Source organism: Triticum aestivum, chromosome 2B, assembly GCF_018294505.1.
Source record: "Triticum aestivum cultivar Chinese Spring chromosome 2B, IWGSC CS RefSeq v2.1, whole genome shotgun sequence".
Lineage (NCBI taxonomy): Eukaryota > Viridiplantae > Streptophyta > Magnoliopsida > Poales > Poaceae > Triticum > Triticum aestivum.
The window spans coordinates 1,319,393-1,330,479 of NC_057798.1; the positions used below are offsets into that span (position 1 = coordinate 1,319,393).

Genomic DNA, 11,087 nt, shown 5'->3' on the forward strand with positions numbered 1-11,087 from the left:
GTACCTCGATAAAAGAAGGGCGGATCCAGGTAGCATGGCGCAACGAGCTTCGGGGAGAAGAAGTTTGTGCAGCGAGCGAGCGAGGGGAGGGGGGATGGGATCTTGTGACTTTTTTCTGTCGGCAAAAGGTATTTCCAGCAGGGGGAATGGATCTGTCCACGCGCTAGCGTACGCGTAACGCAGAACGACTTTCTCAGGAAAAAAAGTAAAGTCAATAGAAAAAAAAATCTAGTCCTAGCAAGCAAGAAATCTCTCTCTTCTTCCGCGCGGAGGCGGAGCTCCCCCTCGCTCCCTGCAGAGTGGAGACCATGGAGGAGCCGTTTGCTTTAGATCCCCGCGATCGCAGGAGGTACTATCCATTTCCGTTTGCTCATCAACTTCTCCGTAGCGCGCGCGATGGCCAAGAGTTACCCAACGCCTTTTGTGCCGCGCGCGGATCTTGTAATTCTTCCCCCGCCTCATCTACTGCTCCTCTCCATCCAAATCAAATTCTTCGCCCAATTCATATATCTTGCAATTCTGACCCGTTTGTCCTGATGCCCAAGCCGCTTTCTGGTTATTTTTCGTTGCAAATCCATGTCGTTTGTCCAAATCAGAGCTCCCGCTGACTTGATTGGGGCGACTAGTTTGCTTTCTCTTTATTGCATGGAACTTGCTGCAGCCTCCCCGTGGAATGGCTGTGTAACCAAATTAGAGATGAAATCAGCCTCCTAAGGCCTTGTTCGGTTAAGCCACTCCCCAAGTGGATTGGAGTGGAATGGAGGGGATTTGGCGGAATTTGAACTAGATGGTACTCCCTCGGTCCCAAAATTCTTGTCTTAGATTTGTCTAAATATGGATGTATCAAGTCACGTTTTAGTATTAGATACATCGGTATCTAGACGAATCTAAGACAAGAATTTTGGGACGGAGGGAGTACACAACTACATACATTTGAACATACACTATCATAAAACTTCCAAACTTTGGAAGCAAGTTGCCAATCAATCATGGTCGCTTAGTTTGTAGTAAGTTAAACATATGCTAGTTATGCACCAATGTAAAAGAATAATTAAGATACCACTTTATAGAATGCAAATTAATTTAAAATACAATGATGACAAAAACATTCTGAAGGCCAAATTAATTTAAGATATACTCCCTCCGTCCAAAAATACTTGTCATCAAAATGGATAAAAGGGGATGTATCTAGAACTAAAATACGTCTAGATATATCTCCTTTTGTTCATTTTGATGACAAGTATTTCGGGACGGAGGGAGTATTAAGTTAAAAGAGAGTACATGTCCTGCTCCAATCAATTCAGTAGTTCCTATACCAAAGTGAAAAACAATTCTAAGCTTGGTTAGCAGTTTTTATTGTACTCAACAACCTATGATGATCGGCAACGCCTTTTAGTTCGCCCATAAACTTGAAGCAACCAAAGAATCATATTGCTCCACAGTATTGAGCAGATCAAAAGTATTTCGATCTAGAGTTAACATAAGTTCAGATCTTGTGAAACTATTTTCAGCTCACATTTCTTACCTTATAGATAAACAGCAAAATGGAATAATGCTTCCAATTACGCATCCGACATTAATAAGTAGTCCTGGGAAAGATCAGTAAGGTAAAACAAAAGTAATTAGTAACATAAAAGGAACCCCATTGCCATTGTCACATTGTAAATCAACATAACACATAGAGGGCATACTGTGAAGTTTTTTTAGTTGTATCACTATATAAAGTAGCCAGCGTAAATGACATGATAGGCTAATATCGCGGAAAATTCATATATCCAATAAAAGAAACACAAAACAAAGCACAACCATATTTCTTGTAGGTTCAGGAACACGTTAACATGGCCTTTTTCCGGGTTAGCTTTGATTCCACATGCCGGCACGATGAAACCGAGCAGCTTCCCCGAAGGTGTTGGAACTAATTAATATTGTTATTAGTGCTAGGTTTAGATTGTTAGCTTTTTTTTGAGCCATGCATGTAGTAGTAGCTGCGGCAGTGTGCACCCATAGAGGCGTGTTCATGTGTCTGTATGCAAGCTAATATTTTGTGCACTAGTTTGTTTGTTTAGCCGAGTCAAGTGCATGCATGGTTAGTTAGTGGGCTAGCTAAAAGCATAGTTCGTTGGCATCATGCAACATGTATGGCCAGGTCGTGAGTAGTGGCTGGTCATACATGGCCAAGTCGTGTGGATACCGAGTTGCCGACTGATTTTAGAAGGTGGTGTGTTACTGCATCAGTTAGTGAGTGCATGCATTACTTAATCCCTTGTATAAATATGACATTGAATGCAGTCCATGTGAGTGCCAAGGGAGAGTCTCGGCAAAGCTTTTGTGTTCTTTCTTGGTGTATATGAGTGTGTGCTCCTTGGCCGACTTGATGATGATGCCATCGACATATGCTTCCACATTCCTACTAACCTGCGAATGTAAACAATTTTGATGTATACACTAGTATGTAGCATCTGCATTTTTCAGTCCAAATGGCATGGTGATATAGCAAACAAAAAACAAGGTGATGAATGACGTTTTTATTTGATCCGACAACTTCATCTTAATCTGGTGATAACTAGAATAAGCATCTAAATACATAACCTCTCGTACACAGCAGTGGAGTCAACTATCTGGTCTATGCGAGGCAAAGAAAAATGGTCTTTGGGGGTATATACGACTCACATCCTTGAAATCAATGCACATGCACCAAGACTTGTCCTTCTTAGAAACAAAGACTGGATTTGCCAACCATTCCGGGTGAAGAACTTCTTTGATGAATCCGGCTACGAGGAGTCGGGCTATTTCTTCTTCGACCGCCTTATGCTTCGGCTTGGAGAAAGGACAAAGAGTCTTCTTGACCGGCTTGATGCCTTTCGTGATGTTGAGAGAGTGCTCAGCCAACTCCCTTGGAACACCCTGCGTTTGAGATGGTTGCCCCGCGAAGATGGTCCAATTCTCAGGAGGAAGATGATGAGCACAATTTCCTATTTCTCCCCAAGATTAGTCGCAATCAAGTCCATCTTGGATGAGTCCTCGAGGTGGACTTGGACCTTCTTGGTATCTTTGACCGACAGAAAACTGAGTTCAGTATCCGTCTTCTTCGCAAGAGAAAGTTCTACCACATCAAACGTGTTATTGTACTCTTCCAACTCTATAGTTGCCAGGTGCGACTCAGCAATGTACGCACTCTTTTGGGCGCACTACTCCGCGCTTCGGATCATCCAAAATGGTGATAACGCTCTTTGATCCCGGCATCTTCAACTTATGGTAAACATAACATTACCCATGAACCTTGCATAAGACGACCGCCCAAAGATGGCGTGATACACACTGTCAATGTTGACCACCTCAATGATGAGGTTCTCCAGTCAGAGATTCTGCTTGGTGCCCAAGACAACTTCCAGGGAAATTTGGCCCATAGGCTTATCCTTGATGCCTAGGATCACACCCTGAAACGTGAGGTTGTTGACCTAGATTTTGGATTATGGATTGCCCATCTTATTCAGAGTACTGGCATATAGAATGTTGATACTGCTGCCCCCACCATCAAAACTTTACGCAGTCAGAACCCACTAACAAGTAGATCTGCAACCAGAGCATGCCTGCCCGGGGACGTAACACGAGTTGGGTGATCAGACCGATCGAATGACGCCTTGGACCAGTTCAAATATTCTGTGACAACCAACTGAACAACATTAAATTCCCAACTACAAAGCTTACGGACCCAACTAGACTCTAGCCCTGCAAATATCATGAGCACCCCTTTTACCTGGGATACACTAAGGACGAACCATCTGTTGCCTCATTGCCCTCACCATCTGATGCTGGAGGAGGAGCTTTCTCCGATAGAAGATTCTTTAGCACCATACACTGCCGAGTTGTGTAGCCAGCTAGGCCATTTTTGTTCTTGCTGTGGATTAGAGATGACTTTCAAAGGATCTCTTAAAATGAATGTTTCTTGGGTGTGGAAGGTCCACTCTTTCTTCTGACTGCCTCCACGCTTGCCTTGTACAACGAGGACCACCAGCTCAACACTACTGACACCATCATCACTCAGGGCCTTGCGCTTCTTTTCTTGGTTGTCGTTCCTTCATCCCTGATCTAATCGTTTCCTAGGCCTCGAGAAGTCAGCTTGCCCCTGCCTTTGGAAGCCTTTGTTTCATATTGCATAACCACTTTGCCATTTGCATACTTACGGGCAATCTTCATAAGTGGCTCATGGTATGGACATTGGCACGCCCCAGCTTGAGTCGCATGGGCTCATACTTCACTCATGGCGATAAGGCTTGGACCACTTGGATTTCAGAGACATTTTCGACTGAATTGTGGAGCATGGTCCACCTTTGTATGTAATCCCAATTTGATTCACCACATTTATGCACACAAAACCACATGTCTCCTCAAATTCTTGACAAAATGCTCCTTGAGATCTCGCTAGTCATGGATGTTATCTATAGGCAAGTTGTTGATCCAAACATAAGAAGAGACCTCGGGCATCAATTGGACATTTAGCACTTGGCCAAGGTGGCCACACATGTAGCCTCGAGGGCCTTCTCCACCAGGGAGTCGCCCGTAATAGGCATGCACATGGCTGATTGATAGATCTGGACTTTGCCACAGAAGCCACGGTACCATAATCGTTGTCGGCACCATCATTACCCATAGTGACATTGCAAGTAGGATCATCGTTGCACGGTGGTGGGGTGTTGGCCATGAAGATCTCTGCCACAGAAGCGCTGCTGCCAAAAATTTCATCCCCGTCAGATCCATACCAAGAGGATTACAGTGAGTCAGGGTTGATCATATTGACTAGCCAGCAAGCAAGGTTGTTTGGGCTGTCGGTGGTGCTTCCCGTTCAAATCCTTTTGCAGGGTGACGTAGCACAACGAGGTCGGGCGATGTCTATATAGGGCTTGGGTGGGGCGTATGGCAACGCATCCATGCCTCGCACCATGGATGGATGGCTGGGAGCATGGGGGTGGAGGGAGGTGGGTGACGAGGCACAGTGGCTCGGGCTTGACGATGCCCGAACCATCTCAAATGATGTTGGACAACCTTCTCTTCAATTGGTGCTACCCCAATTCTATCTCGTATATCATCATTCCAGACTCTATCCTTCCTCGTGTGGCCACACATCCATCTCAACATACGCATCTCCGCCACGCCTAATTGTTAAACATGTCGCCTTTTAGTTGGCCAACACTCAGCGCCATACAACATTGCGGGTCGAACAGCCATCCTGTAGAACTTGCCTTTTAGCTTTTGTGGCACTTTCTTGTCACAGAGAATGCGAGAAGCTTGGTGCCACTTCATCCATCCGGCTTTGATTCGATGGTTCACATCTTCATCAATACCCCCATCCTCCTGTAGCATTGACCCCAAATATCGAAAGGTGTCCTTCTAAGGTACCACCTGCCCCTCAAGGCTAACCTCCTCCTCCTCACACCTAGTAGTACTGAAACCGCACATCATGTACTCGGTTTGAGTTCTACTAAGCCTAAACCCTTTCGATTCCAAGGTTTCTCTCCATAACTCTAACTTCCTATTTACCCCCTTCCGACTATCGTCAACTAGCACCAAACATCCGCAAATAGCATACACCATGGGATATCTCTTTGTATATCTCTTGTGACCTCATCCATCACCAAGGCAAAAAGATAAGGGCTCAAAGCTGACCCCTGATGTAGTCCTATCTTAATCGGGAAGTCATCAGTGTCGACATTACTTGTTCGAACACTTGTCACAACATTATCGTACATGTCCTTGATGAGGGTAATGTACTTTGCTGGGACTTTGTGTTTATCCAAGGCCCACCACATGACATTCCTCGGTATCTTACCATAGGCCTTCTTCAAGTCAATGAACACCATATGCAAGTCCTTCTTCTGCTCCCTGTATCTCTCCATAAGTTGTCGTACTAAGAAAATGGCTTCCATGGTCGACCTCCCAGGCATGAAACCAAAATGATTTTTGGTCACGCTTGTCATTCTTTTGAAGCGGTGCTCAATGACTCTCTCCCATAGCTTCATTGTATGGCTCATCAGCTTAATTCCACGGTAATTAGTACAACTCTGAACATCCCCCTTGTTCTTGAAGATTGATACTAATATACTTCGTCTCCATTCTTCTAGCATCTTATTTGCCCGAAAAATGAAGTTGAAAAGCCTGGTTAACCATACTATCGCTATGTCCTCGAGGCCTTTCCACACCTCAATGGGGATACAATCAGGGCCCATCGCCTTGCCTCCTTCATCTTTTTTAAAGCCTCCTTGACCTCAGACTCCTGGATTCGCCGCACAAAACGCATGCTGGTCTCATCAAAGAGTCGTCCAGTTCAATGGTAGAACTCTCATTCTCCCCATTGAACAGCTTGTCAAAGTACTCCCGCCATCTATGCTTAATCTCCTCGTCCTTCACCAAGAGTTGGTCTGCCCCGTCCTTGATGCATTTGACTTGACCAATATCCCTCGTCTTCCTCTCTTGGATCTTGGCCATCTTATAGATGTCCCTTTTGCCTTCCTTCGTGCCTAACCGTTGGTAGAGGTCCTATATGCCCGACCCCTTGCTTCACCGACAGCTTGCTTCGCGGTCTTCTTTGCCATCTTGTACTTCTCTATGTTGTCTGCACTCTTGTCCAGGTGTAGGTGTCTGAAGCAATCTTTCTTCTCTTTAATTTCCTTCTGGACATCATCATTCCACCACCAGGTATCCTTATCTTCGCTTTTCCTTCTCCTGGACACTCGAAACTCCTCCGAGGCCACCTTACGAATGTAAGTCGCCATCTTCATCCACACATTGTCCGCATCCCCTCCTTCCTCCCAAGGGCCCTCCTTAATGACCCTCTCCTTGAACGCCTGAGCTACCTCCCCCTTGAGCTTCCACCACTTTGTTCTAGCGACTTTTGCACGCTTATCCCGCTGGACACGAACCCGAAAGTAGAAGTCAGTAACCACCAGCTTATGCTGAGGTACAACACTCTCTCCAGGTATCACCTTACGGTCTAGGCACGCACGCCTATCTTCTCTTCTCGAGAGGATGAAATCAATCTGGCTAGAGTGTTGGCCACTACTAAAAGTCACCAGATGTGATTCTCTCTTTCTAAAGAGGGTGTTAGCTACAATCATGTCGTAGGCTAGAGCAAAGCTTAAGATATCTTCTCCTTCTTGATTCCTGATGCCATAGCCAAAGCCCCCATACGCCCCTTCAGAACCTGTGTTAGATGTACCTACATGGCCATTGAGGTCTCCTCCTAAGAAGAGCTTCTCGCCAATTGGTACACTCCTAACCATGTCTTCTAGGCCTTCCCAAAACTCCCTCTTGGTGTTCTCATTGTGGCCTACTTGTGGGGCATACACGCTGATAACATTGAGAACTAAGTCCCCAACTACCAGCTTGACCAGGATAATCCAGTCCCCACGTCTCTTGATGTCTACCACTCCATACTTGAGGCTCTTGTTGATCAAGATGCCTACGCCATTTCTGTTTGCAGTCGTCCCCGTGTACCACAACTTGAAGCCGATATCCTCCACCTCCTTCGCCTTCTGTCCCCTCCATTTGGTTTCTTGGACGCAAAGGATATCAACACCTCTCCTCACCGCTGCATCAACTAGCTCCCGAAGCTTCCCTGTCAGAGACCCTATGTTCCAGCTACCTAAGTGAATGCTTTTAGGCTCGGCTAGCTTCCTTACCCTTCGCACTCGTCGAGTCAAATGCGAAGACCCTTGCTCATTTCCACTATACCCGGGCGCCGATGTAGCGCGCCACTAAGGATGCGACGACCCGATCCTCGCTCACTTGCCACCGTATCCGGATCAAGATACAGCGCGTGACCAGGGGGTGACGGCCCGACCCTTGCCCATTTTCCACCACACCCGGGTTCTGATGTGGCGCGTCGCTGAGAGGGTTACGCCCCAACGAAAATCTTTTGGGTTTCATCTTCATAAGAGTGGCTGAGTTTTTACGTTGGCTCGCCAAGCCTATCACAACCCTCCTCCTTTACCCGGACATGGGACCGGCTATGTTGAGACAATATAGGCGGAGTTTCTCTAGAGTATTCCAAAGATCAACAAAAATAACTAGGGTGTTTGGCACATGTCTATATTTTTTAGAAATTCATTTAAATGGGTTAAGTGGGTTGAACTATAGCTAGGTGATGTGGCTAGGGTAAAATCATGAGATAATTATGGTAGCTACTTAATAATATTAGAAGGCAACATGCAAAGTTTCAAGTGAAAGGTAGTGGCAGAACATCGAAAAGGAAAATGGTTTTGATAATCCTTAATAAATAAAAGGTCAAAATTAAATAGGGTTTGGTTGTAATCAAATATGTGGGGTTTTTAGAATAATGATCGTGACTCTCTAATAATATTTGGAGGCTATATCTAGGGTTCTCAAGAGATTTCACCATGTGAATTTCCTTGATTTAAAATAGATGAAGACTTTTTTTTCATTTTTATTGAATGACATTTTAATTAGGGTTGGTATTTTACTAATATCGAGGGTCTAGTGAGCCTCATTTCATGTTTTAAGAACGATGGCATGATGATGCAAAAATAAAATAACAAACAAAATCTAAATAGTGTATTACCCTGGTCTGTTACACATGTGGAAGCCGCCGGCTGTAGCGGGAGTAGGGTGACGGCCGGACGCTGCTAGAGCACGTGTAGGCACCAGTGCCCATGCCGATGTGTCCCATGCTGAGCCAAGGGGCCTAATAGAACACCACCTCTTTTAACATATACTCCCTCCGTCCCAAAATTTTTGTCTCAGATTTGTCTAAATACGGGTGTATTAAGTCACGTTTTAGTATTAGGTACATTCGTATCTAGACAATTCTAAGACAAAAATTTTGGGACGAGTATATACTATATATTTTGAGAATTTTTAAAAACTTCCTAACATGACTTCCTAACACGAGAAAAACATCAATGCACAGCCAAATTCTCCAGTTCCGTCAGTTCCCAGCCGCATGATTCACAGCTACCCCTGTTTGATTTGACACCTCCGCCTATCTCATTGTTCACGTTAATCATCTAACATACTATCTCCACTGTTCGATTCCGCAGATGTTCCATGACAGTTGAAGAAAGGAATGCGTCGCACCAGCTGAAGATGGATGGTGCGTACTCTACTGGGTCTATGGCGATGAAAATGTATGGTCTTATTATTACTTCGCTGGGCTTCATTGTTCCATTGTTCCGGCAAATCTATTGTGTCATAGCTTCCAGTAGAAGTTCGGGAGCTCTTCACCCTTGGGATGTCAAAGGTGAGACTTTAACCATCGAATACTCCATGTTGTATCGAGCAATAAGCTGATGTGGTTTTGTAGCTACGAAGAATAACACGATTGTATTATCCTGCAGACACGGTTTGCTTTGTCAGCCGCACCATTGGCGATACTGGTGGTGCTATCCCTTCTTTTGTCGGGGGAATTCGCCGTCGTCCCAATACTTTCAAAAAAAGACACTATGTTATAAGTACTGGCACTAGCGGCAACCCTTTTTACATCAAATCCAAAAGTGGGGTTGGTCACAGGATTTCCACCAGAAGGCTTCGTTTGCTGGCTGCCACTCGAAGACGCCGTTGTTCTCGTTGGCTCTATGATACCGGGGCTAGTATTTGCATCACCGGAGACATTAGTATCCTTCGAGGTTTACACAATGCTGTTCCTATGCATTCGCGTGGAGTCAGTGGAACCGAATTGGTGTCAAATAAGTGTGGGCGCATATCTGGTAGAGTGAAGCTTTCTGGAATCCGGTACTTCCCTGGTGCAAAGGTGAACTTAATCAGCGGAGGCCTCTTGGGATCCCTAGGATGTGAAACCACACAGAACGCTAAAGGATGCAAGATCATCAAGGACGGGCAGGTCATCGGTGAGGGCCGCCTACTGTGGGACCGCACATACTCCATCGACTACCTCGACGGCAATCTTCTCGGTGTAATCTGCCCTGACTGCCGACATTAGTTATGACGTTCTTCATTCTGGAGCATCTCAGTGAAAGATGGTTTGATTTGTCTCCAGGGTTTGTGAGAAATTTTGTGTGAGAAAGATGGTTTGTTTTGTCTTCAGGGTTTTGTCTTCATTCTGGAACAAAGTACTCCACACGCATAGGGCCGGGTTGGTCGTCCAAAAGTAGTCAACATGTGAACGGCTCGATGCATTTTGCAGTTGAGGTGGGTTCAAGAGTGAACGTCAGACATTAATTGCTCTTGGTGACTCAGATTTTGCAGTAGCAGATTATGTTGATGAGCTATGGATTCTAGTTTCGAACTGTTTAATTTGGTCGTGTTTTGCTGTAAACTTTTTGGTACTTTGTGGCTTGGACTTCTTTTTGATACGCAGTGGCTTGGACTTACTTTATACTCTTTTTGATACTTCCGGTGGTTGAAGAGTATTTAATAAAATGACTGTATGCATCATATGATGCAGAGGCCTGGATTATCCCCTTTTTGAAACATATATATTAATTACTCTCTATTGGCAGTGGTTGCCAAAGAATGAGCGGAATTTGTTGGTTGCAGGCTTGCAGCTGTGAGATCTAGAGACTGCTTGTAGTCGTCACTAGAAGGTCCACAGACGTGGTTGTGTCCTGTCATGATTGAGAATATATTGGAAGTTTTCTCAAAAAAAAAACTCCCGTGATGTTTGTTGTCAATGTGATCTTGTATTTCGTCCAAGGGTCATTTGATTATTCACTTATGGTGCTGATAGCAGTCCCACCAACAAAACAGAACTGTGAGGATTGCGCCGGCGAGGTGCGGCGCGGTACTGCTGCTGGTCGGGCACGCTGGTCCGTGGTGGAGGTGCCAGGGCGCGGGTCTTGCGCCCTGGCCCATGCGCCTGAGAGGTGTGGCATGGAGGTGCTGCAGCTGGCTGGCCGCGGTGTGGCTGTGCCACTAAAGCTTCGACGACGCCGATGGGTTCTTCGGCCTGGCTTCCCGGATCTGTAGCTATGAAAACGATGGCTACGGGACGCATGGCAAGGATGTCGGGGCTGCGGCCCCGGACCGATGGCTGGGACAACATGGGCTGCTGCAACGGCCGAGGACAGTGCATTCAGAGCGGTGCCCTCGAATATGACCCGGCAAGCCGTCGTTTC

General features: G+C 45.7%; 2 protein-coding genes across 6 annotated transcripts in view; one reads left to right on the forward strand and one right to left on the reverse strand.

Moving 5' to 3' along the window:
• Positions 1 to 122, reverse strand: part of LOC123039807 (uncharacterized) — an 11,184-nt gene extending 11,062 nt beyond the window's left edge. For 2 of the 5 annotated variants that reach the window (XM_044462810.1, XM_044462809.1), the window contains exon 1: positions 5 to 122. In XM_044462810.1, coding sequence (XP_044318745.1) covers positions 5 to 36 — 32 coding nt within the window. In that variant the 5' untranslated portion in view covers positions 37 to 122. The remainder of the gene's footprint in view (positions 1 to 4) is intronic. The other 3 variants (XM_044462812.1, XM_044462808.1, XM_044462807.1) reach the window with 3 other exon arrangements.
• Positions 123 to 244: 122 nt separating this feature from the next.
• Positions 245 to 10,363, forward strand: LOC123039808 (uncharacterized). Its single transcript, XM_044462813.1, has 3 exons — positions 245 to 349; positions 9,054 to 9,253; positions 9,351 to 10,363. Exons 1-3 carry the CDS (start codon positions 309 to 311, stop codon positions 9,950 to 9,952), a joined length of 843 nt encoding a protein of 280 aa, XP_044318748.1. The 5' UTR covers positions 245 to 308; the 3' UTR covers positions 9,953 to 10,363.
• The last annotated feature ends 724 nt before the right edge of the window (positions 10,364 to 11,087 follow it).

Bases quoted from the DNA above. Each gene is read 5' to 3' on its own strand.
- LOC123039808 (XM_044462813.1), top strand. From the start codon at position 309: ATGGAGGAGCCGTTTGCTTTAGATCCCCGCGATCGCAGGAG. The intron at 350-9,053 runs GTACTATCCATT...TCGATTCCGCAG, and splicing joins GATCCCCGCGATCGCAGGAG to ATGTTCCATGACAGTTGAAG. The intron at 9,254-9,350 runs GTGAGACTTTAA...ATTATCCTGCAG, and splicing joins TCACCCTTGGGATGTCAAAG to ACACGGTTTGCTTTGTCAGC.